This window comes from Parus major, chromosome 20, assembly GCF_001522545.3.
Source record: "Parus major isolate Abel chromosome 20, Parus_major1.1, whole genome shotgun sequence".
Classification (NCBI taxonomy): Eukaryota; Metazoa; Chordata; class Aves; order Passeriformes; family Paridae; genus Parus; species Parus major.
In genome coordinates, this window is record NC_031788.1 from 6,438,892 (window position 1) to 6,455,759 (window position 16,868).

At 45.3% G+C, this 16,868-nt stretch overlaps 2 protein-coding genes across 3 annotated transcripts; one reads left to right on the plus strand and one right to left on the minus strand.

Moving 5' to 3' along the window:
- Positions 1-1,610: 1,610 nt before the first annotated feature.
- On the plus strand, positions 1,611-11,045 carry EPB42 (erythrocyte membrane protein band 4.2). 2 transcript variants are annotated; one of them, XM_015647468.3, is made up of 13 exons: positions 1,611-1,742; positions 3,163-3,348; positions 4,044-4,274; positions 4,862-4,980; positions 5,679-5,801; positions 6,152-6,326; positions 6,613-6,751; positions 7,133-7,236; positions 7,541-7,783; positions 8,591-8,905; positions 9,351-9,511; positions 9,756-9,889; positions 10,785-11,045. In XM_015647468.3, exons 1-13 carry the CDS (start codon positions 1,733-1,735, stop codon positions 10,933-10,935), a joined length of 2,091 nt encoding a protein of 696 aa, XP_015502954.1. In that variant the 5' UTR covers positions 1,611-1,732; the 3' UTR covers positions 10,936-11,045. The 2 variants fall into 2 exon arrangements, with proteins under 2 accessions (XP_015502954.1, XP_015502953.1); XM_015647467.3 differs by lacking the exon at positions 1,611-1,742 and adding an exon at positions 1,782-1,996.
- A 485-nt stretch (positions 11,046-11,530) lies between these two features.
- Positions 11,531-16,862, minus strand: CCNDBP1 (cyclin D1 binding protein 1). Its single transcript, XM_015647469.1, has 11 exons — positions 16,839-16,862; positions 16,700-16,759; positions 15,916-15,995; positions 15,239-15,320; positions 14,693-14,789; positions 14,374-14,447; positions 14,002-14,078; positions 13,128-13,381; positions 12,704-12,764; positions 12,286-12,332; positions 11,531-11,922 (listed from the first exon to the last, which is right to left on the minus strand). The coding sequence occupies exons 5-11, from the start codon at positions 14,770-14,772 to the stop codon at positions 11,814-11,816; spliced, it is 702 nt and encodes a 233-aa protein (XP_015502955.1). The 5' UTR covers positions 14,773-14,789; positions 15,239-15,320; positions 15,916-15,995; positions 16,700-16,759; positions 16,839-16,862; the 3' UTR covers positions 11,531-11,813.
- Positions 16,863-16,868: the final 6 nt, after the last annotated feature.

Here is a 16,868-nt window from a genome sequence, read left to right on the forward strand (position 1 = left end):
TCGATTCAGATTGCAAAAAAATCAAAATCAACCAGAAATAGCCAAAGTTCCTGGTTTCAAATCACATTGTTCTGCCACCAAAGCCTCACTGCTTTACCTGGTCTGTCACTCTCCTGTACTGAATGTGGAGGGCACTGCTCGCTGTAAAGGACAAACCCAAAGGCACAGTGTAAGCATTTCTTGTTGCTCTAAAGCAACAAAAAATTCCCCTCAAAATGAATCCCATCTAATTCATGGGTATGGCACACCAAAGCTGGAAATGTAGACTCACAAAAAGAGTGTATATAATTTTTGATCACTACATTCAGAGAGAGACAGTTCTTAAAGATGCTCACAAAACAGTTTAAGCTTCTTTTTTAAAGGTAATAAAGTTTTTATGGATTTATGTCTGGACCTATAAAACAAGTATCCCTACACAGTATAAGATAATAAAATAAGATCCAGGCAGGATGGACACTTGCAAGGATCTTATGGATTACTTTTCCTCAGGATTTCTAGGAGCATGTTGAGGATGCAGTGGATAGAGAAGTGACAAAACCAGCTAAGTTTAACAAAAACAAGTGCTGGATTCTGCACCTGGGACAGGGCAGCCCTGGGTGTAGGGACAGCCTGGGGACAGGGGCCCCATTCTCACCCGAAGAGATGCCAGTACAAACATTTGATTGCTACATGCAGAAGTCTCTTTTGTGTGTTAACCCTCTCCATGGGGTTTTTAAGCCCATTTCAGTGTCATGAGAGATACAAAGGGACAATAAGTATGTCTCTTTTCAGAGCTGAAGCACATCCTACTCAGGAAATCCTACCTGCAGTTGCCAATTTGACCAAGAGATGGTACTGTGTGTACACACAGCCATTAGAAGGCAGTGATGATGGGATGGATACTTCCCTGTTTCTAAACCACTCTGTTTAGAGGTTCAAAACTCATACATATACTGCAAAGGTGCATTTAAGAACATTGATCATGCAAAGAAAATCGAAAATTTGAGCACAATCAGTTGGTTTACAAGTTACTTAGACTGAAACTGGACTATATTATGTAATCAACTTCACAAATTATTCTTGAGTTTATTGGAGATCATGGGTGTCTGCAAAACTATTGATGACTCACTCCACAGTGAAAGCTGTTCACTTCTGATAACTTATTTCCTGTCTTTTGACCAATTATTATCAATCCAGTGCCATTCCTTTTATATTACAGAAACTTTAAGAATGTATTTAGTCCAAGCCTCCAGCACAATATTTTTAAATAACCTGCGTTAAGTTACATAAATTTAGTTGTTTCTTTTAACACATTTTCTCATTTTTAAGTGGTTTTACTTTTCTGAATTAGGCACAAGAGCAATGGATTTACTGACTGTATTTTTTAACTCCTTGAAGGGTGCACTCTATGCCTTGTTTAGAGCCATGTAAAGATTTACACTTCCTACTCTGGGGTCCTCAGTGCACGGCTCCTTGAAGGAATTGTCACTGGCTGTCTCTAAATGCTTTGCATCCCACTGTGGAACTTCACCTCTTCTGTAGCCTGTCCTCAGTGTGGTCTGAGAGATAAAAGAGTCCTCAACATCTGCACACCAGATAAGCAGGAAAGGTGGCAGCACCACGTCCCACCCTGTACAAAGAAATCAAGCAAACAACTCTGCAAGAGGACAGTTTTTAAGACAGCTGGAGGAAGGAGCTGCTGCCCACCAGAGCAAGCAGAAGCTGAATATTTTCATGGTACCTGGAACCAGCCATGGGCCAAGGTAAACAAAAATAATTTTTATTAGTTCCAAGCATTTGCCAGCTGTGGGTAAGGAAGAGGCAACTGTTCTTGCTCCAAGATATAGCTCATGAGGCCTGTGGAAGAGCTGAGCTTGCAGGGCAGAAGCCAAGTGCTCCAAAGGCTTAGGGAGCTCAGTTTGCATGGCAGACTGCACAAAAAGGCACAGCAATCAAAAGCTGGCATTGATGTCTGAGAGGAGTCTGAGAAGCAGCAAGAAGCAGCTAAGGCAGACAGGTGAGAGTCTGGAAGCAAAGGTAAGTGAATCCTCAGCACAAGGAATGGGAGGGCTGGGAGGAATTAAACAACTGAAACAGAGACCAAGTGCTTGAGCCTCTGGAGCAGGGAAACAGTCCAGGTTCCAGGCAACCTTGAAGAAAGGTGACAGTAAGGTCCATGAAAAGTCATTTGATGGAGAGGGAGCCAGACTCCACATCACTCACTATTCTTTAAGATAGACAGAACAGACATCTTCATCACAGAGAAGAAAATAGATGAGGTCAGAGCTGGCTCCATAAGGCCTGAACTGGTGCAGGGCTTTGAACTGGGACAGCCATGATAGGATTTGAAAGCTGGACCAGAACCATTCACTGAAAACAAAATTTATATGGGGAAAAGAGAAACAGAGCACACAATCCAGTAAGAGTCACCAAGAAACACAGAAGGGACAACCACAATGGGAGAAGGTATCAATGCAGAGGATAAGACAGGACAAGACATCAGGAGGGACTGAAATCTGCAAAGACAGCAGCTATGGCTTTAGCACAGGAGCAATCAATTCAGATAGCAGAGAAATGCTCCAAGAATTTTAATTGTTTTTAGCTGCAACAGAGGGAGAAGTACAGATCAGCAAGGGGAGGTGGCTGACAGCACATGTCACATAAGGGGCAGCAGTTACAACCCACAGGGCCAGGGATCTTAGTGATGAGCTACAAAAAGATAAATAAAGTCAGGATGATCCCAAGGCTGAGATAAAACAAGGAGTAAGAGGCTGCTTGAAATTGTGACAATTTTTTTGTCTCCTGGTGCTGGACAGAAGCATGCATGATGTGTACAAAGCCTGTGTAGGAGACAGGAGGAGCATCTTTTCTGTCTCCTGCATCTCTGGGTATAGCATTGTCAACGAATGTGGTACAAAGTAGGAAAACTGGTGCTTGATCCAACTGTGCATTTGAACCAGCAGCAAAGTTTGCACCAGCTCAACAGTCAACACCAGAACAACCAAGATCAGAGTGATGGTCCCTACCATTGCTGGACAGAATGTCTCAAAGTCAGGGGGAGAATGTCTGGGTGGAGAAACACCTGATCAGCTGTTTGTGTGTCCCAGAATGCAGCTAGAGCCCAGCTGCAGGCAGCTCACATTCTGTGAGCCCAAACTCATTCTGTATCTTCTCACACTACAGGTCTGAGCATCCAAAAATGTGATTTCATGATCCCAGAGAATAACAAAAACCACCACACAGAAGAAATCAGCACTGAGAGGCTCATAGTGAGGCGGGGACAGCCATTCACCATCACTCTGAGCTTCTCAGCTCCAACACACAACTACCTGCAGCAGATGAAGAGGACCTTCCTCATCGTACAGACAGGTAATGTCATTACAAACCTACCAGAGCTCTGCTCCTCCACCCACCTGAAGAACAGAGCTGGGGGCAAAAGCCATCTCCAGAGCTGGGCAGGAGCAACCAAATTTAGATGTGAGGGCAATGAACTCTTCATGTAAGGCAAAGTAGTCTCCTGCTGCTGCAGGGTCACAACCAGATGCCTTCCAGAAGAGACACTACAGCACAATAACCAACACAGGTTCACTATTCCATGATTTCAAAGTACTCATGGGATCTCTTCTGGCGTTTAGGGTTAGGAAAGTTCAAACCTAGCTGGCCTGTCACAGATTTTTCTGTTAGTGTTTTCTAGTGAGACCCCTGAGAAGGGCAGCAACTTTCAGCCCCAACTTGTTTTACCATATTGTGATCACTGGGCTGTGATTTTTGTTGCAAGAAACTAAATTCCAGCAACAGCAGGTCTGCACCATTCTGGCTGTTCCTGCTTTCTATAAATCTATGGAAATCACATCTCACTTTCAAATATGGAGGCCATGCTGACCTTGGAGGACACTGACATACTGACCTTAGCAATGTTCAGTAGGCATTAAGCTGCTGAAGGATCATGAGCCTCTCACAAGGAGAGCTATGGCTCCAGAGACAGACAAGGTCCCTGCAGTCTGCACAGGTGAGGAATAAATGCAATGTTTGGAGTAAACACAACCAGATTTCTCTGCCTGCAGGACCACATTCTTCTGAAGCAGATGAAATCCAGGCTGAATTTCCCATCTCCAGCCTGGGAGACCGGAAGCAGTGGAGCGCAGCAGTGGAGGAACAGGACCCAAACTTCTGGACCCTGTGTGTGAACACACCTGCCAATGCCCCCATTGGCCAGTACACTCTGCTTTTACGTGCCTCCAAATCCCTTCAACTCCTGGGCAACTTCACCCTCCTTTTTAATCCCTGGTGCCGAGGTAGGTGGTCAGAAACAAGAAGGCAGGCTGGGATCAGTCACTTCACAGAAACAACTTTGGAGCTGTGGCACTGCCTCCATGGAAGGAGGCTGGGGCTGACTCACCCAGTGCTCCTTCCACACCTGCCCTGCTCCTCTCAGCACCTCAGGAGAGAGGTAGGGGCTCATAAAGCCCAAAGTTTCCTGCCTCAGCACTTCTCTCTCTTCCTTGGAGTACTCCATTGCAGGAACCCTGTCCTTCTGCTAAGGGAAAAATGTTTGATTAAATGTTTCCTATAATAGAGATTTTAGAATGAGTCAAGATTGTAATTGATGTGCTTAAGACCACTGTATCTTTCTTAGTATTAGAACTTTTCAGCCAGGAGAGTGGAAGAGCCAACAAGTGCAACAGCCTGGGTTCAGAGGAACTTTTTGGACAAGGAAATGGAGATAACAACAAAATTCTTCTTTCCTGTCTGATTCACAGTCTGTGGTATTTTTCAGGGCAGAATGCCAAAGCGCAGTGGAATCTGCTGATGGATGAGAGATGCAAGTGCCTCTGAGACCAGGAATGCTTTTTTCCTGAACCCTTTTTTTCCTCTAATCTAGATGATGAGGTGTTCTTGGCTAATGAGGCACAGCGGCAGGAGTACATTTTAAACCAAGATGGCATCATCTACCAGGGGACTGAAAATGCAATCCTAGCCCAACCCTGGGACTTCAGTCAGGTAAGTAAGAGGTCCAATGTGTCTGTGCACTCTTCCAACCACCATCAGAGGAAAGCTGCATGTATCTGGTGTGAACAGGATGCTCTGATGAGAGTTCTATCCATCTCCATGTTCTCTGCACCCACTACCTCCTGTGCAGGAGAACAGGGGCCTGTGTATGAAGTCCTATAACCCAGAACATGTAATTTCAGTTTCCTTCTCAGGCCATCCTCTATAAAGGAATGCATTGATCTGTATCTAAGCTTTGTGTTCCTTCCTTTCATCAACAGGTATAAAAGCATTTAACAGAGCTCAGTAATACTGTCTCTATATAACAGATAAAGTGAGGACAAGATCTTTCTGTTTGTCCAAGGCCATCTGACACAGCCAGTGATTAGAATGGGATTTTATTTCACTTCAGTGCCAGCAGATCATAAAAGTACCTCTGTGCCAAGCTAGAGAGTGCTCCAGAAAAGCATCAATTTCCCTCAATCAGGGGACACAGTATCATGCTGATGCATTTCCCACCTTCAATGAAGTTGGAGGTCTGTCCTCAGCTCCCCCTGCAAATCCCTGCCTGGAGCCCTCCCTCACAGCCCACTTACCTAAAACTATCAGCAGAAAGGGAGAAACAGTCTGCACAGCCACAAACCCTTGTGGGGACTCAAGAGAACAAAAGTTCAAGGAGAATTTCCTGAAATGATGTGTACTTGTTTCAGTTTGAGGAAGATATGGTTGACATCTGCTTCATCCTGCTGGCTCTAGGGGAGCACTTCCAAAGAGAAAAGGATCCTGCCCAGCGCAAAAGCCCCATCCACGTCTGCCGAGCAGTTGCTGCCATGGTAAGGAGGGCAGAGAGCCAGGGGGAACCTTCTCAACCCCAGGTCAGGCCAAACCACTGACCAAAGGGGAAGCCTGTTCCAAACAACACCTCCTGCCCATCTCCAGCCTGTCCTGGTACTCCCTCAGCAGACAATCGTGCTGCAGGAGGTTCTTAGCAGTGAGAGTGCACTTACTGAATAAATCTCAGAGGAGATGCTGTACCTGTTCTGCTCAGCCATGACCTTCATGCTTTGCACAGAAAAAGTCCTCTTGGTTTCATTTGCTTTGGGAGTAACTTCCACAAACAGGATCAGGTGGACCTATCAAAGAGAGGCAATTCCTGAATACAACGTTCTCTTCTTCTCTGCAGCTGAACTGCAGTGAGTTTAGAACCCTGACAGAATGTGAGCCTGGGCAACCCTATAATGGGACACCCCCTTCCAGGTGGCTGGGAAGCAGCCCCATCCTCCGGCACTGGATTGCATCAAAATTCCAGCCTGTTCGCTACGGGAGGTGCTGGGTGTTTGCTGCAGTCCTGTGTTCAGGTACAGTGCTCCTATAACCTTTAATCTTTAGGTGAGAGGCAGATCTTCAGCTTCCTCATCAACACTCAGCATCACTGCCTTCGAGATAAGAGTATCAGTACATCCATCCACTGAATGCACTTATGAAATCTTATTTCCTGAGGGAGCAATGCTTCTTGCAAAGTCCAAACAGCAGACCTGGTGTCATTCCTAACAGGCCTAGCACCAGAAGAAGCTCTGTGTCTATCAGCAGAGGCACCCTTAGGGCAGGATGTGTAACTGGTTCACAGCTCTCTCTTCTGCACAGTTCTGAGATGCCTGGGAATTCCTACCAGGGTGGTCACTGGCTTTACATGGGCTCACAACACCAAGAGCAGCCTGAGTGTGGATGAGTATTATGATGAAGATGGGACACTGCTTACGCAGGACAAGAGTGCTCGTGTCTGGTAAGAACACATGGCAGGGCCCAAGAAAGAATTTGAGACAATACTTGGATGTGGGAAATGAAACGTGGGGGAAAGGAAAGAGGTAAAACAGCTGCAAGGAGGTGATAGGACACAGCTCAGCTGAAATCCTGTCTACAAAACCTGTTCTTGATAAACTGCTGCAACCCAGATTCAAAAGTGCCCTTTCTCTAGGGCCCACAAAGGAAGAATGATAGCCCAGTCCAGCTAGAGAAACTCCACTTATTCCCCACACAGAGGCCTTGCTCTTAACATGAACTGAACTCTTTCAAGGGAGCATTAACTGGCTGTGGTTTGGCAAAAGCTTTACTGTATCTCAGGGCTCAGTCCCTCGATACAAGCTCATGCTGCTGCCCCTTGCAGGACCTTCCACGTTTGGAACGAATGCTGGATGGCTCGGACAGATTTGCTACCAGAGTACAGCGGGTGGCAGGCACTGGATGCCACCTGCCAGGAAAAAAGCAAAGGTAAGAGACCAGAGATGGGCTTGAGCAAGGGCAGGAGGCAAGTGAAGCATGGCACAAATAAAGCTGTTCAATATTCCTCCTTTCCCATCTTCCAGCAGAAGGATGCAAAAGGACAGGAACTCACTCTGGTGACTTCAGGCAGAAAACTGTAATTTGTTTGGTTTGTGCAGCTCACATAGAAGAGCTCTGTCACTGCTTCCTAATGGCCTCCTAAACTAGACACTTCACCAGTATAAGTCTAAACTAGGGATGGGTTTAATTGGGAAAGCATCTGAATCTTAACTGGACCACATTTTCTCTTCAGGTCTATCCTTCTGTGGGCCAGCCCCTGTTCATGCCATCAAGGAAGGGGACACACAAGTTGATTATGATGTCTCCTACTTCTTTGCTGCCATCAATGCCAAGTGTCATGTCTGGATACACAAAGCAGATGACACCCTCAAGCCAGCTTTTGGTGGGACAAAATACACCGGTAACAACATCAGCACCAAGAGCGTTGGCACTGAACGCTGTGAGGACATCACACAAAACTACAAGTATCCAGAAGGTATGGGGCAGGCACACTCCTTGTCACTATTACAAGCAAGGAGACTAGAGCAGAGCCAAACCAGAGCACCAGGGTCATTCACTTCTCACTACCTCCCCTTCTTCAGTGGCACTAGAACACCTAATTCTCCCTGTCTCCAGAGCCTAAGCAGAGGTCATTACCCAAACTTCATCCTGCTTTATAGCATTAAGGTCTCTAGAAGACCAGGTGTTTGCTCACCAAGCACTTTCATGTCTGGAATACCTTTTCTCATTTCTGTTATCTCTGGACATCCACCTCCCATTACCTCTGTAATGTAAATATGGATAGATTATTTCAGACTCTAGCTTTCTGAAAAGGACTGGTGTGCTCTCAGATACTGCCTAAGTCTCTCCCTCAACAAGTATCTCCCCTTTCAGAATCTGAGTGCTGTTTCCCTGGCCCAACCCTACCACCTCATTTAACCTGTGGCTTGTTGTCTTCATGGCTGCAGGAGACAACTGCAACTTCTCCACACATGAGAACATGGAATTGTGCCTTAGCTACAGCAAGAAAAAAACAGCTGCCTCCTCTACTCTGAGAGATGTTAGCGCCAAGGTGTTTTAAAAACTATGACAGCTATTCCCAAGTAGAATCTGTCAGGCACATCCAATGAATATCCTGACAGCTGAAGCTGTCAAACTGTTCCAATGCACAAAAGGATATCTCTCTATGCTCTTAGAAACAGTTATCTACAGTACTACCAGAAATCAATGCCATTCTCCTGCTGCTTCTCACCAGTAAACAGGAAAGAGTACCAAAGTATACGCTGCTTCTTTTTTGTGACAGGTTCTCTCCAGGAAAAAAAAGTACTTGACAAAGCCTACAGAAATATGAAGGAACTTGAGACAACCAGAAGCAGCACAGAGTTTATCTCCATTCCTACTGCTCTGGAAGACCCAGTCAACCTTTTCATCTGCCTCCAGTCGAGCAGTTCTTTGAAACTGGGACAAGATATTACACTTTCCATTGAAGTGCTAAACCACAGTGGTAGAGAAAAGGCTACTCATCTAGTAGTTGGGATCCAGGCTCTGCATTATAATGGTGTTCCCATTGCCCAACTTTGGAAGGAAGATTTTCATTTTAACCTCCAAAGCAATTCAGGTAAGCATTCTCCTGGGTGCATGGCTAGAAAAGTCCTCTAGTGCTTTCATTACAGAAAAATCCTCCTAGCCCTAGGTTTACAAAAAGTTGGCTGAATAGTTGATTCTAGGTGATTTCCCAGAGAGATTGTGGAGTCTCCCTAATTGGAGATATTCCAGAATCAACTGGACACAATCCTGTGCCATGTGCCCTGGGATGACCCTGCTTGGGCAGGGAGGTTGGACCAGATGATTCCCTATTGTTCATTCCAATCTCACCCCTTCTGTGAAATAACACTTTGGCAACATCACCTTAGAGATTTTCAATCTGCAGATCCAATTTGGGTCACTTAAGCATTTCAATGCTGCAGCTTTTAGTACAATGTTGGGCAGTGAACACTGCTAGGTATCACGCAGGAAAAGACCAGACTGCACTCATCACCTGTTATTTCATCTCTCTGTTGCAGTCAATAACCTGCAGGTCTCTGTGCCTTACACATGGTTTGGAAAAGAGCTGGGAGAGAACCACCTGCTCAGGCTGACTGCCGTGCTGAGAGATGAGGACTCCTTCTGCATGTACCTGGCACAGGAAGAAATCAGCATTTGTGAGTCCCCTCTCACCATTGAGGTAAGATTGGGCTGTCATTCTGCCACTGCAGTAGGGAGAAAACAGCTTTCACAGCCATAAGCAGAAAAACAATTCTGCTGTGCTCAGGGGCTCTCTGAGAAACTAGAGCAGAAGAAATTAAGCTGGACTTTGTCTCTTCTGGCAAATGGGAGCTCAGGCACTGAAAAATTACATATCTTCCTTTAATCATAGAAGAATATAATTTTTTTTCTCACAGTTTCAGCTCATTTGCTTCTTTCAACAGTTCCCAGAAAACATGGTCCAGTACGAGCCAAGCACAGCGAAGATCAGTCTCCAGAACCCCCTCATGGAACCCCTGGAGCAGTGTGTGATCACAGTCACAGGGCAAGGGCTCATTTACAGACAAAGGAATTACAGGTAAGCACAAACTGACTCATCCAAGAACAGCAAACAGAGACATAACACAGGCAAGAGAAATCCTTGCACAGGAAAGGCTGTCCCCAAAAATAACCAGGCAACAACATGGCAGGAAGCTATCACTACAGCATGAAAGCCCTAAGCATCCCATCCTTTATTTACAGATAATGCAGACAATTTTCACACTGAGAAGGAGAAAAGCTAGCTAAGAGAACTTTCAACAGATGTGTAATACATAAGTTGAAGCCAATATGGCATCTGTGAAAGCTTCAACATCAAAGGCATTGACAGCAAGAGGAAAACCTCCTGCCAACAAAAATGATAACCAGAGAAAGGCCACAAGACTCAGTCAGAAACACACATTAAATAAGACAACAGTTAGAGGTCATTGAAATGTGCTATGAAATTTAGAAATTATTTGCTCTTGAGAAATAAATTACTTTTTAGTAAGCAACCTGAACATCCTTAAGTGGAGTAGAACTGTACTGTTCATGACATCTTTACATTCATTACCCACTGTAAGCAATAAAGACAGTGGTGTCTTCCCCTTCTCTACTGAAGAACCACACAAATGTGACTTAGCCAAGTTACCAAAGGGGCATGCTCCCCTTCACATGGCAAACACCCCACATTTGTCTCAAGAAGCTGCATTAGGACAAAGTCCCCTTCAATGTCCCCTTGGAGAGTTTCAACTCTCCTGTCCTATCTCATTCCCAAACAACTTCTAGATGACAATTTAACTGTGGTAGCTCAAGTAACTGCCAGCTTTCTTCTATTTCTTTTTTTTCTTTCCTTCTCTTTGGCACCACATTCTTGTCTAGCAAATGCGTATCCTAGACCCAGGAAACAAAAAACACAAGGGGTGACTCCTGTATAATCCCTTCTCTCCTTTCAGGTTGGGCTCTGTGCAAGCTAAAAGCACCCAAGAGCTGCAAATCCCATTCACCCCCACCCGAGCAGGGCCCAGAAGACTCACTGCATGTCTTGCCTGCCTTCAGCTCCAGAACCTGAAGAGCTACAGAACTACCAACATTGCAGCTGCCTGAGGCCAACTCTGAACAGCTCCTGCTGTCCCACTCAAAAGAGTGGCCATGATCTGTGCCCTGATCATAGGCAAGCATGGATGTTAACAGTTTAATAAAATTTGTATTTAAAACCATGTTTGATTTTGATTATTTGCACAAACTCAACTCTTTCCCATCTGCCACTATGTGCAGTCTCCAACTTTAGAAGTTGAACCTCACTGTGACAAAGATGGACTCAATGCTCAAGCAGACATTGCAGATCCAACCACACCTGTGCTTAGTCTCTTGCCCTACACCTGTGACAAAGTAAGGGGTATCCTAGAACTTTAAAGTGAAGATAGATGTAGCATGTCTCTAGGGATATACATATACATATAGGAGGATATATCCCTCTATAGATCTTTGATATTGGTAAGGTAAGGTAGTCAACAATATTTTCTGCTGCTTTCTTAGAAAATAAAAAAGAGAAAGCTCGTCCACTGCTCTCTAAGGTTAGATAGAAAATAGCAGAAGTGCAGCACATTTTAAAATTATTCACTGGGCTGCCTGCAAAAGAAGCAAGACCCTTTCATCCTTTATATATCCTTTGCCCTCTGAAGACAGATAAAGCAACTAATGTAAATCTAGCAATATTTTATTTTTCTCCGAACCCCACAGTAGTTGTAATGTCTGAAGAATGGGGCACGTTAAGATGCAGCATTGCATCATCCCAAGAATCCAAGCAAAATGACACCTTCTGCAATGGCAAAAGGCAACTTCCTGGAGAAGTTCTTCCAAGTGGCAGTGAAATTCTCTCCTATATTGTTCTCATCATTTTCCATGCAGCTGAAGAACAGCAAAGTTCACTGGAAATGCAGATGCCAGAACCAGTGGCAGCAACACACGTAGGCACACAAGAGTTAAAGTTGATCTTGTGTGAAGTTCTTAACTTTGTTCATGTTGTGATCTACTGCACCAGTTAGAAACTGCACCCAGCCTTCCTCTGATGCTGGACATACATGGCTTGTCCTGCAAAAGCAGAGGAAATCCATTAGGGAAGCCTCCTGGGTGTGTTATGCATCAAGGCAACATGGGGATATTGTGAAGCTCTGAATAAGCACAGCAGTAAGACAAGGCTGCTCTAGCCCCACAGGGCTTTGAGCAAAAAAGAACTCACGCTCATGTCTGTAGTCCCAAACCCAAAACAAGGGAACCACTATCATCCCTAGCATCCTTTTCTTACTCCCAACCCTTTGTGACTAGATAACATCATCAGAGTTCAGAAATGGCAGCATCTACTGTCTAGAAATGAGTCATCTTTGACATGAGGCAGAAATGTATCAATCTTCATAGTAGGGAACACACTCTTATAAAACTGTAGCTCATACTCACTTTGCAATCTCTAAGACTTTCTTTAATACTGAGGCCAACTTAGCAGCCTAGAAAAAAACAAAAGAGAAATAAGGTGAGCCAAATGTAAGGAAAAGTAGGGTCTGAACAGTACTGGAAAATACAGAGGACTATAGGGATGCACAAGAGCAAAGAATGAATAAAACTGCCACAGATTCTGATGCAGAATGAATTATCCATCACTGCCATGCTGGAAGTGTCTCCCAACCCAATCCTGGTTTTGACAGGTAAAAAAAACCTGGCTGTATTAAAAAAAATATTACTGAGGCAGTCACTAACACCCATCTCTCCCTGAAGTCACATAACCCCTCTAATCTGATTTCTTCCCCTTCCCTACAGCCAGGCCACTTCCCACGTGCAGATACTCAGATATTGAGATATCAGTACTGCAGATACTCACATTAAGTCGCACAGCCAATGGGTTCACAGGTGGGTACATGCTCAGTGCCAGCTCATCAACACTAGAACAAAAAAGAGGGCAGCAAGGAAGAAATGTTCTGCTAGCACAACTCACAGAACCTGGTCAAACCCTGCACCCATCCTGAATGCAGGTCAGGAACAACAGTGAGATGTCAGCTGTACCAATGTGAAGCTTCTCACTGCCTTCTCTGTGTGTCGTTTTCACCGTGGAGTGGTCACACCTCCATCCCCTATGTTCCTCTCCTGACCTACACAACTCTCAACAGCTTAACAGCCTTCCCCCCACACCTGTGTCCACCACCTGCTCACAGCTCCAGTATCATAAAGGTTATGATACTCAAGACCTCAAAAAAAGACCAGGACTGCTCTAGAGGGAAAAGCAGCATGGGGAAAACCCTGCTTACCTTGGGCTGATCTCATTAGCAATGTCTGCCAGGTCATCCAGCTGTGCAATCTGCTCTGGAGAATCAGCTTTGCCATGGGCCTTCACTGCAGTCAAGACTTTCTTCAGGCAAGCTTTAGAAGCCTTCATTAATCCCATGCAGGAGCTGAGCAGCTGCCGGTCAGCCTCTGACCAGTATGTGTCTCTGTTGCCCCGAAAGCCCAGCTCTTCATCTTCCATGATGTCCCCATAGGGATCCTGCCCTTCCACCAGTGCCTGAGAACACAGAGGCACTGAAAACCCAGAGCCTAACTCATTTCCAGTAATACCCAGGAGGAAAGGGAATGCATAATCTAGACATCATATAAATAATTAATGGAGAAATCTCAGTTGGCTATTCCAAAATGACTGGATTAAGAAAAACTAATCCACCACTCTAACAGTGCAAACAGCAAGAACCTGGTAAATTCTTACATGATCCTAAATTGCCTCCCCCATCCCCAGTTCAGGACATGCCTTTATGAAAATCTTATACAAAGTAAACCAGGCTTGAGAATAAAAACTCATTAAAAACCACACGTAAAACAATAATCTGTGTCATGTCAGAACGAATTTATATTAAAGCCTGTATAATTCCCGTGCTTCATCTCTGAACCACCATAGAGAGTGGTTGGGCACTGGAACAGGCTCCCCAGAGAAGTGGTCACAGCCCTAAACCTGCCAGAGTTCAAGGAGCATTTGGGCAACTCTCAGGCACATGGTGGAATTGTTGGGATTGTCCTGTGCAGGGCCAGGAGCTGGACTTGATGATCCTTGTGCATCCCTTCCAATTCAGAATATTCTGAGTCTATGAATCCACCACTGCAGGTTCCTCTAAGGCTTAGAGGCTTCCTTACATGTTCCATCTCCTCCACAGCATCCTTGACCACACCTAGACATGCTGCCAGAGCCGACACAACTGCTGCCTGGTTATCTGCAAAAGCAAAAGGATGAAAACTGTGGCACCCCACTGTTTCAAAAGTTTGCAACAACCTTCATCTAGGCTTGCAATCACTGTAGGATCAAACTTTCTGCAGAGCTCAGAGCTGCAGTGTTGTCAAGCAAAGAATCTGACCTGGTTTCCAAACTTATACATCTCAAAACCAGTCAAGTTTTTAAGTCATTCTCCATTCAGCCTTCACTGTACCAGCTGGAATGCCCTTGCAAAAGCTATTGCTCTTCCAAGTCAACACATCCCAGTTCTGTTACTCTGCATTTACAACACTCACCTCGTGGCAGGTTAGACACTTGCTCACAGGCCTCCCACACACCTCCAGTTGATATCAGCTGCTCCTGAGACAAGCTGAAACAAAACCCTCAGAGTCAGTACCAGCACTCTGCTAGACTGTGGTCCAGTTTTCTGCACCAAAGATTATGAACATCAGCCAAAGTTCTCCTGCGTAGATGTCACCAACCAGCTTGTCACTAGTATGCAATGTCTGTATAGAGCCCTTGCTGCCTCCTAACAAATATACTTGTAACTTTTTCTTGCCTTTTTCCCCAAAAATTATCACAAAATCATAGAATCATGTGATTGAAAATTACAACCTCTCCACTGGAGCATTGAGAATTGTGTCTGTGAGCTGGATCACCCCTTCCACTACTTCAGTGGTAGCATCTCGAACCATCTTCCGAAGAGTTGTACCTGGTTGAGATTGAGAAAGAACAGGAAAGTTGGCACAAAGTCAGCACTGACAAAGAGCAAGCACTGAAGATGAACACAGACTGCTCTGTTTGTGTGGATACACTGTATAAATGAAGTTACAAGTATTTTGAAAAAGCAAAATGCTTCCCAGTTCCAAAGGAACACTGGACAAGGATTTCAACACTTCATAAATTTCAATGCTCAATCAACAACACAACTTCCTATATTATCACTCTCCCACAGATGGAAAACTGCAGCAGCAACAAACAAGTATTTCACTCATAAACACATTCAAAGTCTACAGAATAGCTGATAATGGGATACCATCCTAATGAAAACTTGTGATAGCAGACCTCATTAGGCTCTGAAACACTGAATTTCTCTATATAGTGGTGGTGAAAGAACCACCATCCTATACAGTGGTGACTGCCTTGCTGTCATTATCTCACCTTGGCCCTTGGGTAGCCAGTAGTACACGGTGGCAACTGCAAGAATGGCATTTTGGACATCCTCACTCAGCTTCTGACAATCCTGAAAATGGAGAGGCAAAAGGTCACCCATGAGTAACACACAGCTCCACCATATTTAGACATCCTCACAAGCAATCACTGGCCTTCAGACTGATCTGAGAAAAGGGAAGAATAGCAATGACCAGTCTGCTTGAAAAACAAATACAGCAGGAGAAGAAGGCACCGTAAGGAAGCTGTATGCACCTTAACCTGCCTCATGATTTAGTAACAAAACACTCCCTGGTGGGGTGGTCACACACCAGAGAGGAAAGAGTAACTTAGATCATTATTCTGAACTGAAGGTCTTTTTGTTTCCTGTCCTCCAAACACCTATACAATAAACTTCTCTTAACTGATAGCAAAAATATTGCATATTTGTTAAACCTAATGTCTGTATTCTCCAACATTCTATCAGCAACTTGCTGTAGCTGATAAAGAATATAAGAATATTATTATTTAGTGTGTCTCCCTACCTTACAGAAATTAGTTCTCTGGGCAGTTCTTGGACTATATTAATACACTCTACAGTACACTGCCCATTTAGTCAAATGAACCAAGAAATACCTGAAGTTTGCACACACACTGCAATTTCATAGTCTGTTGAGGCTTTCTCTCACCTCTGCAGAAGGTAGTGGAGGCCTTGAGAATGCCAGACTCAGCTTTGTAGCTTCCTGTGATGTTACTTGGAATGTCTGACCTAAAAAACCAATCCAATAGGAGCAAAAGAGAAAGTAACTCAGCTAAAAGATAAAAGAACAGAACAGCTTGATGAGCAGCAGCTCTGATCCTAGTATTTGCTTCCCATTACACCCAAGCCACACCGACACATAAACTAAACCCCCACTACAAAGAAAAATTCCCTGGTGCATTTGTGCCATGCATGTTGCTTGTGTCCCGTGTCTCCTTTTTCCCTATTTTTTTTTTCACTTGGCTAGTAGTGACAGCCAGAAGCCCAGTCTTCATCCTGGTTCATGACCTGTTCGCCAGGATGTGCCAGGAGGCTTTAACAGAGACCTTTATGAATCTTGTATGAACAGTTCAATATCGGCCTCTGCTTTGCCACACCTTGAACTGTTTGGTGACCAGAGTTAGGGTGGTCAGGCACAGGAACAGGTTGGCCTGGGAGGTGATGGAGTCACTAACCCTGGCGATGCTTAGGAGGCTGGATCTGCCACTGATGTTGTTTAGGCTTTATAGAGATATAGCGCTGGGTTAACGGCTGGACTTGGTGATCTTAAAGATCTCTCTTTTCCAACCTTTCCGATTCCGTGACTCCATGAGCGGAGGGCACGCCCCAGAGCTGGAGACCCGCCGGGGACAGCAGCCCTGCCCCGGCCCGGCCCCGCGGGTACCCGGCCCCAGCGCCCCCCGAATCCCGGCCCGGCCGCTCCCGGCCCGTACCTAGCGCGTCCCAGAAGCGCTGCAACTCGAACGGCTCTCGGCCCTCGCCCGGCTCTCCCTCTGCAACGGCACAGACAGAGCTCAGCCCGCGGGGAGCCGGCCCGGCTCGGCCCGACCCCCGCCCGGTCCCGGCCCGCACCTCGCAGCCGCGCCAGCACCGCCCGCAGCG

Coding starts and splice junctions, on each gene's coding strand:
- EPB42 (XM_015647467.3), top strand. CDS start 1,903: ATGGCAGACTGCACAAAAAGGCACAGCAATCAAAAGCTGGCATTGATG. Junction 5,802..6,151: donor GCCGAGCAGTTGCTGCCATG/GTAAGGAGGGCA, acceptor TCTTCTCTGCAG/CTGAACTGCAGTGAGTTTAG. Junction 6,752..7,132: donor GACAAGAGTGCTCGTGTCTG/GTAAGAACACAT, acceptor TGCCCCTTGCAG/GACCTTCCACGTTTGGAACG.
- CCNDBP1 (XM_015647469.1), bottom strand. CDS start 14,772: ATGGTTCGAGATGCTACCACTGAAGTAGTGGAAGGGGTGATCCAGCTC. Junction 12,333..12,703: donor CATTGGCTGTGCGACTTAAT/GTGAGTATCTGC, acceptor GTTTTTTTCTAG/GCTGCTAAGTTGGCCTCAGT. Junction 11,923..12,285: donor AAAGTCTTAGAGATTGCAAA/GTGAGTATGAGC, acceptor CTGCTTTTGCAG/GACAAGCCATGTATGTCCAG.